Below are 26,266 nucleotides of genomic sequence, written 5' to 3'. Positions count from 1 at the left end.
CACCAGCGCCGCTCACCGCGCCGTGCCCCGGCCGCCGTTGCCAGCCGGCTCCCGGGCCCCCAGGGGCAGCGGCCTCAGCTCCCGCGGCGGCGGGGCGCTCCGCGCGGCTCCCCGCGCTCCCGCCATGAGCGCGGCGGGGCGCGGCCCTTCCCGTGGGCTCCCGGCCGCGCCCCCGGCCCGCGCCGCCGCTCGGAACAAAGACGCCGCGCCGGGGCGGGCTCCGCCACCGTCCGCGGGCCTGCGGTGGCCGCGGGGCAGCCCCGGGGCGGGCTCGGGCCCGCCGCGCGCGGCGCAGAGGGGCGGTGAGGCCGGCGCCCAGCGCGCGGCCGTGAGGACCGTTAGTGCGCGTGAGGGCGAGGGCCGGGGCACGAGCATCCGTGCCCTGAGGGGAAGCGCCCGGGACGGGCGGGAGCGGCTGCCGGGGCCGCTGCGCGGCTCCTTCGGGTGATTTCTCGGCCACAGTCAGGCACGTCAAGCGCCGCGCAGGTAATTGCTGCTCAGGTCTCGGTCTAGGCTTGCTCCTCGCGTTTTTAATGGCTTCATCGCTTACCTCTCTTGCGACATGTGCTTAACGCATTCTTCTCGCCTTCAGGCCGCAGCTCCAGTTCGTCCCAGTCCACGCGGGCATTCACCTGAAGTGCTGAAGCTCCGGCGGCTCGCTGGCGGGTAGGTCCACGCCGGCTCGAGGACCCTCTTCAAGGAGGGGCTACTTCCATACAGGTGTTACTCTCTAGTCTGGTCTCAAGCCTGAGGGTAGTACAGAGGAGACCCAACCCACTGGGCCCAACTGGTGGGTCTGACAGCGTTGGTAAACCCTTCTGAACCCTTGAAAAACACAAGATGATAGGTAAATCACTGCCACTGTCACTAATTGTGTGGAGACATACATTCTGCCACAGTTTCCCATCATCTGAAATGACTGCATTTCAGAGGTGTTACATATGGAGTCCTCATCCTTGATCAAAACTGTTAATCAACTGTATTAAAAATAATTATCTTTTGAGTAAGGATTTCTCCTCCCTTAACTAGGATAAAGCTGTCCAGCTGTCAAGTATGGATTATGCTCGCATGCCTTATTTCACAATACCTAGCAGTACTATTTCTTTACATACCTTCTTGTTAGATGGATAGTTGGTACTTTTCAAGTATTTGGAACAGTTTTTCTGAGGGGGGAAAAAAGTGATGTTTGTGTAAAGTTTAAGATATGTTTTTGCTTTTACATTTTGCATGTCTAACTAAATAAAATGGAGAAAGTCATTCAGTTTTTTATGTTGATTTCTGCCCTTCCCTAGACATAGTTTTTCTTTGCCCACAGTCTCTTACTTTACTTTGCAGCAATCTCAGAATGTATGTACCTCGAAGTATAGCGTATTGCCAATATTCTCGTGGGATCTGCTCGTTAATTTTGTGTGATCTTGCTGAAGAGAAGTATAGCCTGTTATTAGCAAGGTGGGTGTAAACTAGTCTATATTTGGAGGAAGATGTGTGTTATCTGTGAAGAGATTTGCATTTTCTGTGATGGGAGCTTGCTGTAGGCCTAGATGATTCTCACAGGACTGCGTGAGCTTTCATGCAAGGCTGCCTTGTAATAGCATGTAGACTGTAATTATGGATGCACAGATTGATGTCACTGAGTCTATAAAGGTTCCTAGGGGGAGATCGCATCAGAAATGTGAGCACGGAATTCAGATTTAACCCAGTGCTCTAGTTGCAAAAAATTAGCTCTGTTTTGCTGTTCATCCAAGTTCAGCTTTAACTTGTACTCAGGTCTTCAGTGAGTGGTCTGTGAGAATCCTGTTGGACTGACGTTACACTTTTAAACCTACATTGGAAACGGCTGACACAGTGCCTGAAGGGAATTAATTCACTTGCTCAGGTACCTACACCAACATCTCAAATATTCCCCAAAAGTCTATGAAAGTTATCATTATCACACACCATTCACGACCTGACAGCCTCGCTGCTCATTGGTTGTCCTTAAAATTATTCCAACATTTCTTCCTCTCAAAAGGTGACATTCATTAAGAAAGCATAGGGGTACCTAGTAGCAGCCTTCCAGCACCTAAGTGGAGGTTACCAAGAAGAGAGAGACAGGCTCTTTACTGAAGTGCATAACAGGAAAATGGGACTCGGTGGTCATAATTTGAAACAAGGTTCTAACTGGCTGGGGAGGGGGGAATTGTTTTGAGGCTAAGCAAGCACTGGGACAAGAAACTGAAGAAACTGTAGAATCTCTGTCCTGGGAGGTTTTCAAGACCCAACTGGGCAAAGCCCAGAATAGCCTGGCCCGAGTTCAGCATTGACCTTGCTTTGTGCAGGAGGCTGGACTCAATGTCAGGGCCTCCTGAGCTCCCTCCCAACTGTAATGATTCTGTGATTCTGCAATAATTTTCTTCTTTTTAACAATAACCAACCACTCAGGAAGCTCTTGCTCCCTGCTAGTAAACAAATACTATTTAATACTTTATCACTTACCATCACTGTTGAAAAGGGTGGCTTTGGTGAGATAACAGTAACTTCAATCACACATGACATATCAGGCCTAAAAATGTTAAGGATGGAAGAGCTGTTTTTGGTAACTTCTAGGTTCCTTTCCTTCTGAATTCAGGTTAAAAAGAATGCTACTGAAAGAGCCTTTCTGTACAATCAACCAGCAGGTAAAGGAAGTTCTTTTATTAATTATTGTCATAGAATCTGAACATTCAACACTGCATTACATTATCAGGAGAGAAGCATCAATGAGACATGGGTCCACAACAAAGCATTAACATTTAAAGGATTTTTACTGTTTCTTTTCACATGTATCTGCTGCATATCTCAGGAGCAGAGAGTAGCATAGAAGTCCATTTTGACAACATATGAATGTATGCAAATGTGCTAATGGAAAAAATATAAACACCTCAGAGAAATTCACTGACGTTTAAGGGATTCAAAAAAGGAAAAAGTGAAAGATTTGTTCTGTTTGATTTTATGGGGGGAGAAGATTTAATTCCAGAGGAATAAAATTAGGAAAGAAAAAAGAAAGCGTGACATCAGAAGGAAAAAAGCTGGAAGCTGGCTGAACTGTGTAACTCTGCCACTTCCAGTACCAGGGGAAAATACAAAGTTTTCCTCTCATGTAAGCCATATGTTTTAAAATAAAGCACACATAGCTTTAAACTGTCAGGTTACTGTGATTTATCAACTCATCACAGATTTCTTACACAGCAAGACGGAAATGGACATGGCCCTGAGAGTCCAGCAGGCTCATGCAGAAGGGCAGTACGTCCAGCCTGCACGGGCAGTGTCAAGGTATGGCCCATGCACAGCAAGATCCAGCAGCACCTGCGCAGGCTTTCTGGCATGTGGACACAGAAGCGAAGCAGGCAGTAGTCTCTCTGCCATGTGGACAAAGTGTTGAGCTGGAGAAAAGGGATGTGTTTAAGGAAATTTGGATTGTGATAGCCTTGTCTCGTAACAGTCTTCCAACATCAGTAGATTTGATTCCCCCACCTGCTATGAGGGGAAAAAAATAAAATCAATAATTCATTTTTCTAAAAGGCCCTTTTTCATGTTATACAAGTTAAAGTGCTAGTTCTACAAACTTGGACATGTTTCACAATACTACTGTGATAAATAGGACTACTTATCAAGGCTGGAGGGAGTTCCTGTCAGGCTTGAGACAACACTAAAAATCTGTTTGTTGCTGTTACACTGGAGTTACACCTCTTCCTCCAGACTCATTTGTTCTCCTCCTCCACATCTTCCTTTTTCAGGGTAGTAAAACTGAACACGTGCATGTTTGTAAGTAAGTTACACTGAGATGTGCTTTTTCTGCCTTTTTAGTCTAGCTGGTTATGCAGCTGGTACTGCTCTGGAAAAATGTGTTAACCAGGTCCCTTTTCCATCTATCTGATGTAGAGCATCTCTCTGCCAGTCTCAGGGATTGTAACTGTAACTGAAACAGTTTGAGCACAAGTCTTGGAAGCTATTTTAGTGCAAATTGCTCGCCTGCTGGTGAATGCTGCATCTGTTACGGTGATGTAAACCAGGCCTCACGAGCCCACATCTGTTTCATTTCTCCTTTTAATCAACAAAAATTAAGGCTGTTTAAACTTCCACAATAACCATTCATCCACATAATATAAAGTACAAAACAAAATCTAATTAATTGTCTGTTCATATTTCAACTTTAATTTGAAACGAATACAAAACTGTAGGGAAAAAGTGCAGAACAGATTGCTTTACGAGTTAGTCCATGAAAGAACATAAGATTTTTTCTGTAGTCCATTGTGTTAGTTTTGTTCCATATGATGCATGATGTATCTTGAAATCAAGTAAAAAGCCTGAGAATGATCATGCCTTTGTCTAATCACATAGCAAATCATTGGCTGATGAAATACATTTTTCTAAGCTTTGCAAGACAAATTCTTAGTGGACTGATCAAAAAAATGTCTCAGAAATGTGTACAAAGGCCACTCTAGTGTCGTATCTATACTGGAACAAAATTTTTAAAGTTCAAAGCAAGCTCTTAGACAGTTCTGAAACTCAGCAAGACTAACTGATTTCTTTTCTTGAGTGCACACTTGCCTTTTCAACTTCCAGTTAAAATACAGCCGTGCTCAAGTATTTCAGGAAAAAAAAAATTGGTGCACTCAGATGCTCTTGCCAAGAACACATATGACTTCTAAAGTTAAACCCTACAATTTACCAACAGTTTTAAACTATAAAATTTTATAGCCAATGTGTAAAAATTAGTAAGTATAGTACCTAAACATTTAAAATATGAAGACAGACATTGATTATCTAGGAACTTAAGTTTCATTACTGTATTTATTTATATACCAAAGTACAAAAGTTTTGACAAGAAAGCCAGTGGGTGTGTATGTATATGCATTAAAAACCCCTCATTTGATCTTCAAGTCACCAAGGAATGTAAGATTTCTTTCCCCTTTACCTCTAGGATAAGTAAAAGGGAACTTTCAGTTTGCCATGTTAATGTTATCAATATAATAAATTTTTAAAAGGGACAAACACGTGTTTAATAAACTTTTGTGGGCTCCTCTGCAAAATGGACTATTACCTACTCAAAGAAGTGGTCGCCTGTTGAGCAATGACTAGTGAAATGGGGACACTCTGTGGGGAAATGAAAGAAATGCAATTTCTTGTGCTTTCTGGATTATAATATTTAATCCTTTACATTTTCCTGTTTATCGTGATTTGATGGAAAGAGAGGCAAGCATTTACTTCCTGCACTTAACTCAGTTCTCTCAAGAGCCCTTTCTAGTTTTCTGCAAAGGCCACGCTGACCTTTGCAATAATTGGTTATGAATCTGCTCTTGGATCCAGACTGTCGATGACTTTGCTGAGAGTCAAAGTTTTAAGCTTGTGTGCTGTGAAAACCAGAGCAATCCTTGTCCCAGGCTGTTCTATGCATCAGTACATTTGGAAGTAATTAAATTTAGGCAAAGACTCTTCTGGGATTTGCATTGCGGAATTGCCAAAGCGAAATCTTTGCCACAAAACTAAAGGAGTGGTAATGCTAACTCTAGAGGTAGCAGAGCCTTTTGCAGAAAAAGCTCTCCAGGCTTAGAACGGTTGTGGGTGTATTCTCTCATGTCCGCCCTGTGCCTCAGTGAGAGCCCTGGACGGGCACGGGCTTCCTGACCCATGCGTATCTGCTTGCACTAGAGGGAATCTTCCTGGATATGCTGCCTCTTTTCTCTTAACACCACCAACAACTTTTTTACAAAGTTTTGCAAGTCATATTCATTTGACAAGATCTATATATTATAGAAACTTCCACACACGAAAATGCATTTGTTTTGTTTTGTGGTCTGCTTTATATGATTGTGGAGAGTGCAGTTCACAGGGCGCTGCCTCTCGGATGGATCAGACCCATTGAACATCGCTGACTGAAGTCCTTGAATTTCAAGCACTAGGACTGCTTGTCCAGTCAGAGTTAAGTACGTACAGAAAATGCAGCTCAGAGAATCAGGCAGAGTCACTAAGAGAATAGCAGAGCCTCCCTCAGTACCTCTGTAGACTGTTCTGGATTCTGTGATACCACTCTATGCAACTTCAAGGCACGCTGCAGTTGCTCTAACCCTAGTTACACATGGGTAAATAACAGCTTTCTGCACTAAGGAAGAGAATCAGTACCTCATTGCTAACAGTCAAAGAGCACACGAAGGAATAAATTTAATCCATGCATCTGTGATTCACTGTCTTCCATTAAAACCAACATGCTTTAGTTGTGAGATAAAATACTGATGCTCAGCTCACAGCTACAAAACTCCAAGTCAGATGTAGAGGCCGGCTGTTTTTGATGTTACTGTACTAGTTTCTCTTTGGAGGACTCTCTACTGGGGCTTATGGGATACATCTGATCTCTCTAGGAAGGATACGGATAGCCAAGAATCGGGACAGATTTTAGCAATAACATGTCTGTCAAGAGGAACAATTAATTTTACAGCCATCTTAGTCAAATTATATCACCGGCCCTTCCCTGCATCCAGATCAGTAGTTGAGTTTTTCAGCTATAATTATGTTTCTTTGAAATTAAGAGTAGGATGCTCAGAAGTCAGCTCTATATTAAGAGCAATGGGACCAAAAATCTCAGTACAAAAATATCATTAATGTTTGTATTGGGTGTAGGTGGCATGGTTTTGGTAGCAGGGGGGCTGCAGGGGTGGCCTCTGTGAGTACAGACCAGGAGCAATAAATTAATCTTCCCCAAGTCAAGTCTGTTTTACTTGTGATGGTAAATGGTAAGCCATCTCCCTGTCTTTATCTCGACCCATGAGCTGCTTTTTCATTTTCTCCCCATTCCATTGAGGAGAGGGAGTGAGAGAGCAGCTTGGTGGGCACCTGGCAGCCAGCCAAGGTTAACTCATCATAATGTTACAGACCTTCTTACAGTAAGACATCATGTATTTGCAGTAATTACCAAGCATTTCCACAATTAGCAAGTAACAAGGAAATGTAGTTGTAGCCAATCGAGGGGACTGCTACATGACAGTATGTGCTATGTCTTCTTTTTTTTTTTTTGGCAACTATAGCTTAGTTTTAATTTTTAAGGAAAATATTTACTGGAATGCAGTAATAAAACCTCTCTTTTGAACAAGTAACTATGAGTAACGAGATTTGCTGGGAAGCAGGAACCAACTAGTGTCTGACTTTGTGCGTTTATAGACTATGAAAGGAAAATGCAGCTAAAGCAGAAAAAAAAAATCAAAATTAAAAGAAAAGCTATCACAAACATACCATTGTTAGAAAAATGCAGTAAAAAAATACCACTGTGAAATCTTAGAATTCTGTTGTCCTTTAAGAGGAGATAACAAATCAAACTTAGTTACCTCTTTTGTTTATTGTGCAACAGAATTCAGGAAGAATGCAAGAACAGATAACTAAATAGTTACACAGATGCTGCACTCCCCCATTACATCTGAGAGATGCTTCCCTAATCCCCAGTGTAAAATTCACATGAAATCCAGGATTTCAAGAAAAGAATGTGGAACTAATTATTTAAAATACATGCACTATCTGTCTGCAAACACCAAACTGGATTAAATTGCTTGACATGTATTATGCCTAGTGGGTACAATTCAAAATCTGAAATTTACAGACAGACGTTTTAGGGTGCTACGTATCTGTTCCTACAGGCATCCTGTCATTTAGTTATCTGCAACTGCAGGGCTGGGCTGTAAGTTTTGGCCCAGCTGAGCTACAGAAGAGAAACATCTTCAAAAACTCTTAAAACTGTGTTGAACACTAAACCAAGTTGTGGAGTGCGCCTGTTAAAAGGCTGTTTCCAGTCAGCCCAACTACAAATGGCAACCTTGTCACTTGGGCTGAGACTTCTAAATCGTAGGATATGATGCAAGCCAGCAGAGTCTGCTGGGTGCCAGGGTGCTTAGCCCATCTCTAGCCAGTGCTCAAAAGCTGATCACTGAGGTAGTCCAGGCTCATGTAAACCTCTGAGCCTTTACAATGGCAGAAGTGGACTCTTGGGTATTGACTGTGATTCTAGGCTGTGCTACAACGCCTTCCAATACGCAGACCTTCTTTACTGATTTTATCTTATCATATGCAGATCACAAAGCTAGAGGTGCAGCATATAAAAAATGAGAGTGCTTTCCTCTAATTTTTCTGTGAAGTGTTGCAAAAGCCAGTATCAGAATTCTTTCCTATTATGAACTAGAGGTTGTCTTGGTTTTGATTTTGCAGAAGAATTTTAATTGAAATACTTAGAACTCAAGCTTGGAGTTAACTTATCCTTTGAAATTGGAAATCTTGATCTCAAGGGATTCATTCTGCCTTGACTGTGGGTTTTGTGTAAAGCAAAGCCAGATTGTTTGATTTGGAAGTGACTGAGCAAGCTGTTATTGACTTTTAAATATTTCAGGATCTATTCCAAAGCATGATGGTTGCCAAACATGAATGATATAATTTTTAATGGAAATTAATTGTATTTTTATTTTACAGTCTGTGCTGTAAACCATCTTACTTCCAACTGCAATTCAGGGACCTAATATAGGGCAGGCTATGAGCAAGTAGTTCAGCAAACTTCCAGTGATGCTTGAGCCATGTCTCCAGAGAAACCCTGAGGAACTTGGACCACTTTGCTTTGCAGCACTGCCAGAAAACCATCTCAGCTGGTTCTTGCAGGCCAAATTCACGCCTGACAGCAAGGGTAGAAGTCTCTCAGAGAGCAGGTGGCACCCAAACATTTGCCAGCCCCCAGACCTCTGTTGCCAGCCAAGGGAGATCCTACAGACTAGGGGTATCTGTGCATGGTGTATCTTTCAGTGAGGCACAGCTAGACTCTGAATTATTTGCATCTTCTGTATGTCTTAATGGTGTATTCCTGTGTAAGTAGGATTTAAATTACGGGATTTAAATAAAGCCTACACTCCACTTTCAGGCAGAAACAATATGGTATCTCTCTGTCAAGTCTGAGCTTGTTTACCTGGGGCTCTAGCATGGAGGTATGTGCAGAGACAAAGGTTCAAATCCCATCCGCTTCACTGTGTGGGGAGAAAAGGGTGAAGCCAAGTCTGAATAGAGTAGGACACTGCAACATGGACAGCAACAGCATTAGCACTTACAGCTCTTCTCTTACTGACAGAGGATGCACTCCTGTCCAGCACCAATCCTGAGACCATGATTGCAGATGAAGGAAATAGGGGAGACAGACTGGGCTGCACAGTGCCAACATGTATTAGAACTAAGATACAGCATAGGTTAATCCTACTGATAACAAATGCTTATGCATTCCCAAACAGAAAACCCAAATGGATTTACTTGGAAATATTCAGAGAAATAACTTAAGGAATAAATGAATGGAAAGCAGATGTCTTTTTTCGTATATAACAAAATGCAAAGTCTAGCTTTACGTGCAAAGGAGATTCCAAATCTGCAGTCACCAGAGCCCCAGATTTGGTGGAGAACCGGGCTGGTTTTCGAGACACACATATCCATTTAGACCTTGGGGCAGCCAGTTCCATTAACACGTGGTGCTCTGCACAGTATTAGCAGCCAAATACAGGCACAGACTCTGCTTCTTAACAGATGCCAATTTTACCTGCTGAGTGAAAGGATGAGAACAGGAAGAGGAATTAACTCCTTTGAACTGATGCTCACCTGTTGTAGTGCAAGGGCTGTTTCACATCACATACCTCAATCCTGATGTGTTGCCATGACTGCAGGTAGAGTCCTTTCCCTCCCTACTCCCTTGCTTTCCCGCTTGCTGGGGGCCAAGCAACCTGCAAAGCACAGCAGAAAGCTGGCCTTCATATTCCAAGGTATTGGTCCTTTTATCCAAAAAAACAGGTAAACAAAGACTGTAAATTGATGTCACTGATAAGGTAAACAAAAAACCAGCAATGTTGTCATTTGAATTAACTTGGCCATTCAATATAAGTGGCCCGCAGAGCTCACCTCTCTGAAGCTCAGACATGACGGTTGGTGGCAGACTGCCAGCAGGTAGCACAAGCATCAGATCACAAACCTGGGCTGTTTTAAAGTTTCCTTTGCAATAATAATTCCTTGAAAGATAGGGCTTTACTATTTACTTATTGCTATTGAGAATGAGGATTCTGGACTGTTACATGCACCTGTACTAACCACCAGTAACACAATCAGGAACTGCAAGTTGGTTCCTGTTCTCACCTAGAGAAAGAACGGCATCTCTGGTGGACTGCACTGGTAGAGCTTTTGTATCACGGGACAGTCCAAGACGAACTGCTCTCTAGCTATTTGAAATTCTTTGCTATCTTTTAAAATTTATTTACTATATTTAAGATTTATTATTTTTTTACAAATACTCTGTTAAAATACTTTATTCTTTTTTCCGCATTGGTCTAATTTTCTCAATTACCTCTGAATAACAATATTTTCAGTGTTCCTTTATTTGAACATAAGGAATAAAGAGTTTTGGATTAGAGTTTGTTTTATAAATAGTCACCACAGCTGGTCATATAAGCTACCCAACTAGGCAGAACTGTTCTATAAGCAGACTACACAGGTAGGCACAGCTGTGATTCATAAAGAAGCATGATGAGGCTTGTCGGATTTCCTCTGTCTTCTGAGAACTGAAAAGGAAAGAAAGACATCATGGTTCTACTGTAGAATCCAGGCAGCCCGCCTCACCAGCACGAGATGCTGCCAGAGCAGAAAGGCTGTCTCCTAGGGGTGCACACAGTGCACCCTCTTTCTCAGGGGCGCCCGTAAAAAACAGGTCACATGCCTCTTAGAGAGGGTCAAAATAAGAAGTAAAAATAAATGTTATTGAGAAGCGGCCATTACCTGGACAAGAAGAAAGTTAGTGAACATTTCTTTCAAATCTTCAATTCCCAATACTGTGATTTCAAAGCTTTGAAATACCTGTGAACTATCTTTTCTTTCCCATTAAGTATACTCAGTGCCAGTGAAGAGTTCCAGGCTTTTAGGGAACAGTATAGATGAACAACCAAAGTCAAACCTACCTAAGTATTGTGAGAGTTCAGGTACCACTGCTGTTTTGTTTTTATTCTCCCTAGAGCCCCTGTAAACAACAGCAGTAATTACTGTGGTTTCATTGCTGGTAGTGTAAGAGTTGCATGGGCACCACTATGCTAAGTCCAGCTCTGTACCTACCTCTCTAACCTGCCTGGCCAATTTTTCAGTCGCTTTCAAGTGGTGATCAGTAATCAACCTGCTAGCAACAGAAACCTTTTAATACCTATAGAACATAATTTCCTCACTGACTTAACTTGACTGACTTTCGCCTAGAATGTAGTCCTTTGTAAAAATTACAATTTGCCTTTTGACCAACAGCAATGGCATTTTCAGAGTCTTGTCATCTGTTGAAATACCAGGATCAACAGTTAGCAGGTGTGAAAATGCTGAGGAAAACTCAGTAGTGCAGCTTTGTCAGCAACTTTCCAGACTTTTGAGAACAACTGTGCCGAGAACCACACCTTCCACACCCAATGAAAATAAACCAAAACAGAGATCTTACACAGGTGTTTGACAGTAGTGGGACACAGATGGAGTTTTTAGGCGGGAAGTAATTCCAGGTATATAAATGATACGTGAGTACATGTTTGGGAAAGTTCCATGAATTTCAAATGATAAGGCATGTGCAGTTTACTGTCTACCTCTTTTTATGACTTTAAGTGCCAACATCTCCCTAGCCACTCAGCCTAAAATGAGGCACTGTATTTATATCTTCCTTGGTTTGAGCACTTGTCAGAGACACTAAAATAAAGTATTTATCAAGCAGCACTTTTACTAAGGAAAACTTTTATTTCAACTGTGCAATCAATCAGTATTTAGACAGCAGTTTCATAAACATTTGGCATTTAAACTTCTATTACTTTTTGGCATGACCTTTGGGGTAATATATAAACAACCCTGGAGGGGAAAAATGAACCAACACACTAGTTAACATTTACTAGAATGCTAGAAAAAGAAAAAAAAAAAATCCACATTATTAAACAAAATAGGTTTTAAAAGACATTAAAAAGTTACATTCAAATCAGGGCAAACATTAGCTTCCCTCACGCAATGGAATTCACAGAGCTGATCCCCTGAGACAAGTATAAAATTAATACAATTCAGCTCCATCCTCCATTAGCCAGTCAGCCATTGCTGCCCTTAGAAGAAAATGGCACATGGAGTGAAAGGATCCAGAACACCACAATATGAGATACATACCTGGCTCCTACACTGGCAATTCATTCACAACTTTAAAAAAACCCAAAAGCCAAACAGTCAAAAAGCAACATTTGTATAAGTCAGTTTTTCATATACAGTCAGTCTTCACTGACAACACACGAGGCAGATGCAATGTGGGTATATGCAACCACGAAAAGCTGGAAATCCCAGAAGGAGCACAGCTCGCAATGGAACCCGAGGGCCCAACACAGCAACACCTTAAGCATGTGTTTACATCCCTTTTGAGTCAATTAGGACCAGTCTCAGTGTAAATCTAGAGGAATTCCAAAGAAACAAACTTATTCGCATTTGAGCCAAATTGAATTTCTGTTCTCTTCATATGGGCCTCTATTAACAGAAAGCGATATGGTTTTGGACTTGTATTGAAGAATAGTATTTTTTGAAACACACGTTCCAAAAAACACAGGTACATAAATAATATATTTCTAACTTATGTTATTATAGAAAGGCGCTCAATATTTCCCGCAGCCAAATTCTTCCACTTCAGAAATTGCTTGCTATTAGCAGAGCTGCAGTTGCAGCAACGAAGAAGTGTGTAACAATTGTCCAAGCTAAGAACTACCTCTTTAGCTTAACTAGGTATAATTAAGCTTGCAATTTTACCAGAATAGCTTCAGTAAATTGATTTCTATGAAATACCACCAGAGTTACACCTGTGTAGCTCTCTTTTCAGTTGGTGAGAATGAGATTCTTGGCTTAACATGGGAATGCCCTACAGAACCTACCAACATTCCCCATGTTAGGAGATGGACTTTTCCCTGCATGAACTTCATTCTGTAATGAATAAAATGAGCAAGAGCTCCTGGTCTTAGGGCTTACAAGTTTGCTCAGAGTAACGTGTTACTGAGACCCAGCAGTCCATGGTAACTATTCTTGTGTACGCTCTGGTTGCAGCAAATGGTTAAGTCATTCAAGTTGACTTAGTTTGCAATGAAAAAGAGGTAAGCTGACTTGAAATACTCGGTATTTACTACAGGCTAAGACAGGTGCATGGGTAGTTACAGTGGACCTCTGATGCATAGTAACTTGTTATCTTACAAAAATCCATTTGTCAATGGGAGCTTTAACCATGTAAGAATTCAGTCTTTTAAAAATAATAATACTGTGAAGATTTAGAAAACAAACAAACAAACAAGCTGATTTTGTCTCTCCAGACCATGCAAACTGAAATCAAAATTAATTCTCCCATTGAATTAAAATGAAACAGGACGAGGACTCTGATTTGAATAAGGCAAACAAGATTTAGCTCATAGTCTAAAGCAAGGGAATAAAACCAAAGAGGGAATGAACTATGAAAAATAATTAAAAACAGGTAAAGAAATCTCTTGATACTCTTTTCTGTTAAAATCTCATCAGTTATACAGAAAATGCACAGCTCATATAGGAAATTATTAAAAGTATATGTAGATTTTTCAAGTTTCTCTTACAAAAGCAGAGCTAACAAAACAAAAATCAACTGATAGGCCCTATTCTACACAGCACACACATTCCCAGTTCTCCTAGATAACTCCTGAAAGATTAGAATACTTTTTATTTGTTACATATGAAGAAAGTACACAAGTTAACTGTGGGCAGACTGAGCGTTTGGTTTTGGGTCCAGGTCCTGCAGAACAGGCATTGCTGTTGCAATTGAAGGGCAGAGTCCTCACTTGGAAACACACTTAGCATGGTAAGCCGCTTTCAAGATTTCCTCGATAAGTTTTGATGCTTTTCTGGTCACATCATCTGTAACGTTTTGCTTTCTTTTTAAAGTACAAGGTTGCATATACACTCATTACACCAGCCATGGCTCTTCAGTTCTTAATACACTTAAGCAAAATCAATTCACATAGTGTAACACTAAATTCCACATTTATGTTCATCTTCCAGAACATATTTAGTAAAATTAATAATTAAAAAATGATATTTTTTTCTCCAGGACCCAGTTTTTACAGACATAACAAAGAAAAAAAATACTGGAAAACCTGAAACCATTCTGCCTGCCTGCTGTGTTGTGCCAGCTCTTTCTAAGCAAATGGAATGAACAAAGTTTACATCTGAAAACCTGATTTCCTTAGACAGCCACAGGTATAAACTTTTAAGAAAATTAATATCTGTAATATCATATCTATAATTACATACGTTGGCTTCAAGGATATGAAGCATTTAAGCTTTGAGCCCAATTTTGCACTGTTACAATGGTGAAGGATTGATTCTGCTATTCAGTTCAACAGAGAAAGTATCAATTTCTACACAATTTTTCTGGAGATTCCTTTGCTTACATTGGTGGAGTTTTCAATCATAAGACAAATTTTCTCTCACAAAATCTTGTGATATATTAGTAATAGGCCATAAATTTTGAGGAGAATGTTATTTTTTGTTCTGTAGTAATCATGACTAAAAGGAAGCACATGAATGTAGACTGGGTTCTGGAGAAACTTATTATATTTGGTTAACATAAAAATAAAGAAAAAGACAGAATAATTAATGTCTAACTAAGCTTGCCTATATGCTGAGGTAACCTTAAATATCTTTGGTTTTCTTTATTTGCTGATAAAAAGTACCTTAATAAAACATTAAGTGATGAATAGTGTTCTGGATGCACTGCTCTAATACACTGAATATTTTAATCTCTTTGGTTATTGAAGTTAAAGCATCTATATTAGACTGACAAATTGTAAATGAAGTCTCTTTTTCTCAAATTAATCCATGATTAAGCTACAGAGTGGGTCCCTGGAAGAAAAAGTTTAGGATTTAAAGTATTTACCTGTAATGAAGGTCATAAAATTACATCTGATTATCAGTACTTACAGCAAACAAGTCTTTGGAGAAGCAAACAGTTACCATCTGCATATCAGCTCTTTCTGAATGAAACTAACAAAAGAGGCTACTCTGAAAGATGAAGTGTGAAACTTCATGCTACAATTACACATTCTTAATCTAGTTTTGATTAATTCACACTTAACCTAACTAGAAACAGTACTCTGCTGTACACTAAACATTCTGCCTGACGAGACCAAAAATAAATCTTTGGTGAAAAGGTTTTCTTTTTCTTCAGCAAGTAGATAAAAAATTGTTCAAAAATATTTTTTTAATACTGTATTGTTGATCAACTACATGCTGGAGAAAAAAGTTACACTTGGAAGTCTTTGGAGATATCTGCTGGTATTATTATAACTTTCTTTAAAGGCTCTTGTAACAACAAGGTAGTTAAAATTGTAGAAGCATACAACTCTTCTATGCAGTCAACTACTACAATCAAGAAGCCCTATTGTTTTTTGTTAGTAACTACTTATACAATAAAATGTATTCAGCTCTTCAAATCTATAGCTTTTAACTAGTTCAATTATTTTTGGACAATATGTGTATGCTTCCTTCTTTTCTACAGAAAAGTCTTTGGTACAAGATTATTTTTAAAGTGTTTGAATGAACAGTTATGAAAAGGTGAATGTGTACTGTCTGGTTCAGAACTAGCAAACAGTTACAAGGTAAAGAGCTACAGTAACCAGAGGGCGATTCATCAACACAAAACAGACAGAACAGCAGGGCTTATTGACGACTTCTGACCACCTTTTGATACATAAGGAACAATACAAAAGTCAGCCTGGCCCACGTTAAGGGTGACATCTTGGCCCCAGTAAAGTCAATGGGAGTTCTGACAGACAAATAGAGCCAGGAGTTCCTATGCTTGCTTTCTCACAACGTTACATTTTAGGCATTTTTTTAAAGTAAAAACATAAGCCTAACTTTTCTTTTTTTTTTTTTTTTTTAAAAAAGTAAAACAGGGAAAGAGGAGGAGTGGAGAAGAGGACTGGATATAGATACAGGAAAGTTTATAACATTGGATGATTCCAACCTCCTCCTTCTCTCTCCCTCTCTCCTATTAAAAAACAAAACATGATACCCTGTCAGTTTGCTCCACATTTCAGTGAGGCAGCTCAAAAGTAACAAACTGTTCCCTGAGTACAGGAAAAAACAATAACAACAAACCCCAAAAAACACTAGAATAACTTTTAAAGGAGGTAGTATAAAACAGGAATTGCATGGGTTCAAGGCAGTAGCAGTACTCACCTCTTTCAACAGACTCTTCAACTAAAGCTCTGGCTTTTTTATTTCTCATGGTAGCCTAATCAGAGTTTTAGATTGGCATGTGGGTAAAGTCACTCCCTGAGCTAAAATTCCTGGCTAATAGCACACTAGGCGAAGGCAAGGAGCGGGGCTGCGTCCTAACAACAGCTCTGACACATACTATGATGCTAGCAGTGCTTATCAGCACTCAAAGCTGGGTAAAAATGAACTATAAACTCTTGATACAGTTTACTTATAACATATAAGAAGCATTTAAGGCATCTTTCTGTACTCCAAAGCAACTTTATGAATACTAAAAAGGCATAAGGCAAATCAGTAATTTCATAATATATAATGCAAGGCACCATTGCTAAGAAGTACTGCGATACAGGAATGCTCAGCATTATTATCTATTCCATGACTCTCAGGAAGAGCCAAACTGTTTGGAAATGCTGAATACTTCTTCATTTTGCCATGCTTTTTAGCATTAACTGTCAATAAAGGGGCAACATTTGTCACTGTGGGGAACCCAACATGTCCCAGAGCCCTAAGGATATAGCATGCATCCTGTCAGCAGTTGCTAGCACAAGTTTCTGGGGAAAAGGCACTGTCCTAGGCTTACTGGGGTTATGAGAAATCGAGAGATACAAAAGATTTCATGTGGCTGTATATGTGGAAGCACCAACTCCAGTTTTCCCAGTTTTTAACATCCTCTATGCCAAACATATTGAATCATTATGTTTTATACTCTGAGGTTTCCTTCTTTTTAAAGACAGAGCTTCAGCTAAACAATCTTGTTCACCTACCTATACAACTCCCCGATCACTGAGCACACACATGTGCGCGCACACACACACATTCTACACAAAACTGAAACCAAAAAAAACCCCACCAAACCAAAATAAAACAACACTACTAGGAAGTATCATCAGTTCCATAGCTGAGACCAACTAAAACACAAATGAGGTAAAGCAGTCGTCATTCAGAGTTCACCTCTCGGCAAACTGAGGTAGATAATCAGCAAAAGGGCCAACAGCCTTCCCTTTGCTCCAGTGACATATTTTTAACTTTAGTCAGAAATCTTCACTGTCCTTTCACATTTGTTGACCACTGAACATTCACAATGAGTGAGTTTTAAAAAACAACAACAAAAAAAAATCCCAAAAAACATTCAACAGAAATCTGGGATCACCTGCTAGGTTACTCAGGCTTTCCACAATAGAACTTTGGCTCCCTGTTCATTGTCCTTCGAACAGACATACACTGCAAGAATGTCTGGCATGGCCCTAAAGATGTCAGTTTTGCACCGCAGAGTGTATCTGAAGAGGTGAGGTAGGAGTCTGGTCAGCAGTGAACGGCAGAGGAGGCTCTGTGCAGTCACTTATGGCAGGGCTTGGCATGTTCGTATCCAAGTCACTGCTTACAAAAGGACTGGTAGTGGGAGCAGTGGCACTTGTCACAGAGGAGAGGTGTATCTCATCGTTGGACTCATGAGAAAATCTTCCAGAGTCACCAGTCTCGTGGCTTCCTTCACTGTTGGCCGAATGCTCCGTATCGGCAACAATACTGAACGGCACCTGGAAATTAGACTGCTGGCCAGGAGAGCGTGGGGAGTCATCCTCACTGATCAGCACAGTGGTGCCTGGCTGATACAGACACACCGCCTGGACAAATCTTCTCTGAGGCTACATAAAAAGTAGAGAAAAAAAGGTTGTTCAGCCTCTGAAAAGCTGAGCCATAATTTGAATTTTTACTGCATTTCCTATCTCCTATTCCACCAGAGTGCCTCTAACAGCATTGGCTCAGAACAATCTGGCTTTCCTACAGGAGGTTAAAAAGATAAATTTCAAGTCTTGCTCATACTTTTCTCTTCCATAATAGATGAAATAATCCTTCTAAGCTAAGCATGGCTAATCAAGAATGATTCCACTGAAGAGACCTGAATGGTATTTTAAAAACATACTTGGTAGAGCTCTCTCCCATCCCTTCATGCATATTCTTTAAGCATTACTCCTTGGGTGGTAGCAAATATTTTGCTTATAGAGGCATCAGAAATATGCAACTGCTTCTGGAAATAGTTTGGAATACGAATTTACAACATGGATATCAAGACTTCCTTTTCCTTAAACATACAAGAGCACAATACAAGTTACAATGCAATAAACATTGGTTAGATGCCCCATAAGTGTGAATTTGCATGATAATGTTCAGGATTTGGTTTAACACTTCAGTTCTAAACTGTTATTTTTCTCATCCAAATAGCAAATGTGTGCAGAGCAACAATTTCAGAAGCCAGAGAGTTCTAGCTCAGATTCTCAGTTTCTTCAGTACTTGGGGTAAATAATTTAATTTCCTTCTTTTGGTTTCTCTTCAGCAAACAAAGTTTTAGCTGTCAGGGTAGGAGGGGATTCTTTATATTTTTATATTATTTTTATTTACAAATAGATATTTAGTTTGTATTTATACAAAGTCTCTGCAGATGCAGTACTGTAGATACTATGCATAGATCCAGTACACAGAAATCATTTTGCTCACAGATGGAAGGGCACAGGCAAGAAAGCCACCAGTTAACTGTGAGTTACAGTATCTGACAACTTGGGACAGCAAATGAAACTTCCATAAGACTTTACTACAAGGTAGAACACCATCAACCTTAACACAACTGAAACTATCTGATTAAAACTTAGACCACGAATTATGCTTTTCCATAAACAGAAAACTAGGTATCTTCCTTTGCAAACACAGGGTATTACAGTAAAGATTGTGCATCTCTGCCCATTAGGCCAATTACCTCCTCAGTCTTCATCTTCTTAGTATCCTGGAAGAACAGCCACCTTTTCTTGCAGTTAGCCTTTGTGACAGGCCCATAGCTGTTAATAATCAGATCAGATCCCCCCTACAATAGAAGACGACACACAGACATTTATTTTAACAAACTAAATTTCTAAGATACTTGAAAATATTTTTCTATTGCTACCTATTGGCTCCATACTGAAAAAAAAAGACAAACGAAATCTTAGTGCTTAGTCACGTTTTTGTGGTCCGGTATTCATCTACTGCTCGAGACAAGTCAAGACCAGATCCACTAAATCTGGCAAGCCCACAGGCCAGACCCAAAAGCTATAATGCTGTAAACACACAGCAAAATATTCCAGCCACTGCTCTTGCTCTACTACTTCGAATGTGACTGTTCATAGACATAGTGTCTATGCCTGTACTGGGGCCTGTTTCCATTGCATATATCCTCCGTGAGCGGCTCCATTCCAGTTTGCAGTGTGTACAGAACAAGCCTTAAATCAGTATGTCTGCATGTGAAAGTAAGGCCAGTGTGGTTTTGTCACACTGGACTCCGAGACTGTAAGGTCCTACACATCCACTGATACATCCTGCCATCTGGATTAATTTATAATTTGACCAAATATGAGTTTATAAAATGTAACATTGTCTTAACCAGTAAATATACAGAAAAATAATAGTTTCTGTAACACCTGCTTAGTGTCATACTTGACTAGATCATGCACAGGCGCTTACTGAACTAGGTGCTGACACGGACACTCTCCCCTATCTCCTTGGGCTAGCAGAGGCCACCTAGCAGCCCGAAGTCTATGGAGTTTTTATCCTTTGACGCTGTGCAGAGCCAAACTCTGCAATCTGCAGAGTACAGTGCAAGATAAGTGTATTGAAACAGATCTCTAGGTGAACTTTAAGATTAAAGTCTTGAAAATTTCACCCTGGATTGCCAAACTTGTGCTTGTCCCATTAAAAAAACATGCTGTGGATTTGTAGTGTACATATTTTGCTTTTGATAAGGACTCAGATGTTATAGAAATGAATTCTAAAGAAAGATTTCTGGTTTGGGAGTGAGTAAAGCTCACAGTACCTTAGCATCAATGAAGCTGTTTCCCACTATCATTGGCAATAAGGATTCTTCATTCTCTGCAATTCCTTCAATACTCTTCTCCACCTCATTAGCACTGGCTAATGAGATGCTGGTATGTGACAGCTGGTCAGTGCTTTGCTGCACAGGTTTAGGAGCAGATGTTTTCCTACACAATGTTAAGCAGGAATAAAATTGACCCACAGGAAGAAAGTACAAAAAATCAAGAAGAAACTTCAAAGCTGTTATTAATAAAGTAATATTGGTATATTCTTGGCATTTACATTTTGTTATATGATACTTCTAACTCTCACGGAATTTAAATGTTATTGCTTGTGATGAAAATAACATCTGCTTCCAGTTAATCATACACAGTAGGCTACAAGCTTATGTGCAGACACGAATTGTCATGATTAGTAATATTACTTGGAGAAAGCTAATGATATTAAGACTTTGCTACCATGCTACACAGAGACTGTCTCCCAATCCATATTTTTCCTGCATGTATGCCTAAAATGCTCTTGTTACTAAAATATACTTTCAGACAGTTTTTTAATTTATTATTTCAAGTAACTTACATTTGTTCTGATCCCACAGTTATGGGCAGAGTCACTGGGCCAGTTTATGCCCCATAGCAGCTGATGACAAGACAGACAGATGGTGGCTTGCACCACTGCAAAGAAACTGCATCATGGAACTGCTTTATATCAGAGTTCCTCTTGTCCAGCAACACCAGAGTGTTAAAGCCTTGCAAACCAGGCCTGGGGAGGCTGGAGGGTTAAGTAGGAGGAGCAGATGATGTAAAGCAGCATGCTTATCTGACTCAAAGAGTTTTTTTTTATTTGGGAACATGTCTCATACTTAGTTGTTAAAGCACCACTGACTCACTCTGTGGGTTCTTCTTTCTTTTCACTGGAGAAGAGGCTCAGGTACAGTAGGAAGAGCCAACTAAGTGCTTTGTTTCCACTGCTAGTAGGAACAGGTGAAGAGACAGAGTACTTCAGAGAACTTAGCACTCTTGGAGGGCGGCACGTCCCAAGAATCAGGGCATTGAAAAAGAGCTCAGTCTTCAAGAACAAAAACATACCTGGCTTTACTGCGATAAATTAAGATCAGGATGCAGATAAGGATGCAGGTCAACGCTATGCAAACCCCGACAACAATGCCAGTCATTGATTTCTGGTCCAGATGGTAATAGTCAGAATAAGCTACAGCAAAAAAGAACATCGAAAGGCTCAGTAAATAAGAGTTACCCCCTGCTCCCTGTCAGGAAATTAAAGGGTTACAGTCACAACCACAGAGACAAATGCTTCCTTTTAATGAGATTTCCAGACCTTCTCCGTCATACATTTTGACACTTTTGCAAATAAACCTGTAGACCAAACAGAGGAGCATACGGAAGTCCTGATGCGGGAGGGGAAGAAGGGACTGCCCCACACCACAGCCTCTTCAGTGACCTACAACATGGAGTAGAGGAGCTCTCTCCAACCCCTTCCTTACAGGGTGCTCCTAGACAACAAAGGGAAAAGGCTTGGAGAATTCCAGCCACTGTCAACGAAGAGGGTTCACTTTGGTTTATGCTTTATTCAGGCCTAAAATATAATGGAATTCCAGGAAGGGAGAAAACCTGAGCAAGAAAAACCCCTGTGTTTTAATCACAATTCAATGTGTAGCAACAAGGAAAGGTTAAAAGGATCATGTACCTGAATAATTACTAGCTCTTGTCTCCCCAAATAGCTTTAAAATCTGTAACAAGTCACCAAGATAAATCCTCTTCTATATCAGACAAAGACAATATGTTCTTCCATTCTTTACCTTAACTTCTGCAAGGTAACAGTTTTCCCCAATGAGCAGCAGGTGGGGCTGACTTTGTTGAAAATATATGCTGGTATATCACTGACTGACAGGTTGATTTGGGTTGCTGGAATAGCAGGAACCAGCAAATTTCAACAGATTTATTTGAGATGCTGTCTCACTTCTGTTGGTCTGTCTGGTTCTGTCTGGCCCAGTGCTACTGGTATCTCAAACCAAATAAAGGACTTACAGGAAGTGCGTTAGAAGAGTGGCTGCAAAGTTGATATTAATGCAAAATTCAAACCAGTTATGCATTCTCATTTGAAAAGCAAACTTCCAACTTCTGAGCAAAAGAGTTAAACCAGTTCTGAGTTGAACTGAGATAAAAATGCCAAAATGGCTTCATTTAGAAGAAAACGCTACACTGTTAGGACTGCCTCACACAAACAGACTGGTTTACCCAGAAAGCGCTTACAATCTAAACCAAACAGGGATCTTTTTTTCCTGGTACTTGTGACAGCAGTAATCAAAACATTGCTACTGACTTGTGGAATCTCCCGAATCCAAGCGTTTAGGTCTCTGATTAGACTCTGATGTCTCCTTTGGCAGGACAGCAAGTTCTACTGCATTTGAGAAGGGTCCTTCTCCCACTTCATTGGAGGCTGCTATTTTGACCAAGTAGACATTCCCTGCTACAAGGTTTTCCAGCAAAGCCATGGTCATTGCTCCTATGAAAAGATTTGATAAACAGTTCCAGTTAGACAAACTCTGTGGGAACAGACTGAGATTTAGACATTAGGACCTAAACTTTCTTTCCAATGCCACCTCCAAATCAGGACTGTGATCACTTTCATATGTTCTAACCTGCATATACAGGGTATAGAATGAACACTGAGGTTGCCTGCTTTTCCCTTCTGTCCTTTCTCTCCATAACTGCTTGAACACAGCACACTGTGAAGTACCAGTATAGTTCAAAACCAAGAGTAAAGCATTGGCTATGATACAAAGCCTACTAATCCTAAATCTAGCGCTAGCTGCACTTCACTGTGATAGTGTTTATGTTGTGATAATATCTGTGGGAAGATGCTCCAAGCATTAAACAGACTTTCAGGCACAGAAAGCAGAATGTTAGACCTCTCTCATCTACTAATCTATGTGCCTCTCCTAGATCCACTGTACCATGAATGTGAATGAAAATTGTCATAACAATATAATCCAGGTTCAGTTTATCAAATTTCAGGTCTAGTTGGTAAAATGAACAGGACAGATTTGGAAGAGTATATTATACCACACTATTAAAATAAAATTAAACCCTATTTAGACCTGTGTAGGCTTCCTTGATTACTGTGCGTCTAAGCTGTGCTACTGAAAATATTACAGAAAATGTCTCACATGCTAAGGATTCATTTCCTAAAGTCCCTGAAGGCAGGAAAAACAGATTAAGAACATAAATAGGATTCACTTGCATCATCCTTAGACAGGCAAAACTATCAAAGTCAATGAAAGCTTTGCCTGTCCAGGGACTGCAGACTGCTGCTTAAAATTCAATTCCTTTCTAAAATGCCTGTGTTTCTTCCTACGATAGAAATATATTGCTTTTCTTTCCCTAAATAGGGGCAGTTACAGGACCAAATCTATCCCTTGTTCTCTTTCACATATTCCATTCACTTTCTCAGACTTCAGTCTAAATTTCAACCTTTCAAATCAGTTTCAGAAGTCAGAATTTATAGTATCATGGGAGCGTATAAAATATAAGGTGGTTGTGTTGACAGAAAAGATTATACATTTGACAAAAGGGAAGCGACTTCAAAAGCTATTTCAGTTCTTCTATAAAAACACCCATTAGCTGCAAGCATTTGAAGTAAAATGTGAGGTATCTGTAACCAAAGGAGCTGTAATATTTAGCACCAGCAAGGGCGAAAGGTCACGTTTCAATATTACAGGCTCTTCCCCACCAGCTCCCTTCAAATCTGCTGCATTGCTAACGCAAGTAAGCACTTTGTACTGATTTACTGCACAGCACATGTGTGAAGGCTGTAACTTCTCATCCACTTGAAGAGATCTAGGGAAAAGGGGGGAGGTGGCTGGGAGATAACTCACATCACGAATCAGCAACAAACTGCAGTTATGTTTTCTAATTCTGCCATGGCTGACAAAAGCTCAGTCAAATAACAGGGTTGTTTTTTTTTTTAAATTGGTGGATTGGTAAAAATTTTCATGCATAAACTAAAGCCCATGCTAGGACTTTTAGAGGTGGTATGGTTGGTTTGTGGGTTTTATTTTGGTTTGGTGGGTTTTTTAAATTTTTTTTTTGGGGGGGGGGGTTGTCTTTGGAGGTATGGGAAAGGAATGGGGTTAAGATTTCACAAATCTTCTGCAGAACAAGTTTAGCGTCAAGACAAAACAATGCTATTTATTGCGTAGGGTTAGCTGATCTTATCAGAATAAATGCATTAAAAAACCCAAACCCTGCTTCTACTTCAATTTACCTATGAAAGGACTGTCACAGGACTATCACAGTATTTGCCCAATTTTATGTCTATGTACTCCTTTTCTTTCACAGGCCTTTTCATCTGTACTTTAACTAAGAGCATTACAGATTGTCCTAACGTGTCAAGAAGCCCGAATTCCATGCCATGCCTCAAACCCTAATATATCTGGCAAAATACAAAATTAGTGACTCTAACATTGATGGATATAGTAATACACTGAGATTTATAGCTCTCCATTTGCTCATTCCCTCCAACACTTTCAGTATGGGAACACATGAAAATGATTACCGTTATTGCCATCCCCTCATCCGAAACATCTATAGCAAAATACTATTTGCGATGCTGTTCAGTTTCACATCATGGCTGAGCTGAAGTATATACCTGAAAGCAATTGAGCCACTTTGCTGCATACAACAAATAGAGCATATCATCACCAGAATGACGAGATTTATTCTTCGAATATAAGCTCTCTGTGAATTTAAATCTGCTGGGTTTTTTAGTGAGTAAAAATTAATATTAAATTGGTCCTTTAATATTACAACTTTACATCACTGTTTCTTTCAGCAATTTAATGGGACAACGTTGTATCACTGCTTCTTTGAACAATTTTAATAGTGAAGAACCATGCGCTCAATCTTCCCCCTGTAGTTAGACCTCATTGATATTTCAGAGACTAGTTATTTTTCACAAGTTTTGCTTAAGATTAATAGTCATTTCACTGTTATTCTTCACAGATAGCCATTCTATTTGAGGCCAGCCTGACAAATACCATTCTGCTCCAGCAAAGACAAAGCTGCACTGCCACCTTTCAAAATGGATGTTGGTCGTTCATCCTCTCTTCGGGAGAAGCACAAAGGACAACCACTGTCTCTGAACTAGAACAGTTCACTCTCACTGGTGGCGAAATGAATTGTCCTCTGTGAGTGCGCTCATTAAGTTTTATGAATTTTCTCTACTGAGAATTTAAAGCCTCACTCTCTGCTGACAACTAAGCTTTCAGCCATGAAACAACACAGAACAAGAAAATAGTAACTCCTCCTGGGCAATCCTCTTAAATAAGCTACTCAAGCACATGACTTTACTCTGTAACACTGAGCTTCCCTCTCTGGTTTAATATGTTAGAACATTATCTATCGTGAACTGCTTCTGTCTATTTTGAATACCAACCAAACAGTAAATGCCTTTTTCTTTTTTTTCTGGCTGTAGCAGAAATCCATTCTTGATGCAGCTCTTCAAATCGTAGTATTATGCTGGGAAATGCCTATAAAAATTTATACTATATCTACATCTAATCACAAAGATGTGGCTGCAGTTCATATCACCATACTTGCATTACTGTTAGGTTAGCTAGCTGGGGCTCAGCAGCAGAATAGAGCCAGAGAGTTAAATTGAATTTGCAGAGCGATTTACTGGGAGTAGGGGAAAGTTTATTAAGCAAACCGAGCTAACTGGATTGGCAGTGATCAAAAGAAACATATAAACCCACACAGCCACATTTATAAATTTATTTCTGGAGAGCAAGGCATCTCAGAGACTTCAGATTTGAAAGAGTGCATTTACAAAATGAAGCCCTCACAACCATGGTTACAACAGAACTAAGATGGATATAATTGGATTTATGAGACATTTTGGTTCACATGCACACACTGAGCTACAAAGCAACACAGACAGCCCCTCTCCCTTCACTTTCTGAGTATTGATTGGGTTTTAATGCATTTACATCACAACTATGCGAATAATTCTAAACTAATTATAACTTTTATGTGAACATTTATATGAATTTCTTTCTTATTGTAGTCTAAGGAAGCTGAAAGTAACAAAGCATCTTCTAAGTAGCATCATTTCATTGGTTTAT

General features: G+C 40.0%; 1 protein-coding gene and 1 long non-coding RNA gene across 3 annotated transcripts in view; one reads left to right on the top strand and one right to left on the bottom strand.

The window, feature by feature from the left end:
* Positions 1-327: 327 nt before the first annotated feature.
* Positions 328-25,495, top strand: LOC137668702 (uncharacterized). 2 transcript variants are annotated; one of them, XR_011048977.1, is made up of 4 exons: positions 328-486; positions 593-666; positions 1,336-1,449; positions 25,146-25,495. It is a non-coding gene; the product is annotated as an uncharacterized lncRNA (long non-coding RNA). The 2 variants fall into 2 exon arrangements; XR_011048978.1 differs by lacking the exon at positions 1,336-1,449.
* PRTG (protogenin) overlaps positions 17,544-26,266 on the bottom strand; it is an 82,406-nt gene continuing 73,683 nt past the window's right edge. The window contains 5 exon segments of the mRNA XM_068410440.1: positions 17,544-17,933; positions 19,040-19,144; positions 20,129-20,294; positions 21,213-21,333; positions 22,465-22,647. Of these exon segments, the coding sequence (XP_068266541.1) occupies positions 17,544-17,933; positions 19,040-19,144; positions 20,129-20,294; positions 21,213-21,333; positions 22,465-22,647 (965 nt within the window).

The sequence above is a fragment of the Nyctibius grandis genome, chromosome 11 (assembly GCF_013368605.1).
Source record: "Nyctibius grandis isolate bNycGra1 chromosome 11, bNycGra1.pri, whole genome shotgun sequence".
In the NCBI taxonomy this organism is placed as follows: Eukaryota; Metazoa; Chordata; class Aves; order Nyctibiiformes; family Nyctibiidae; genus Nyctibius; species Nyctibius grandis.
This window is presented reverse-complemented; position numbering and strand designations above follow the sequence as displayed.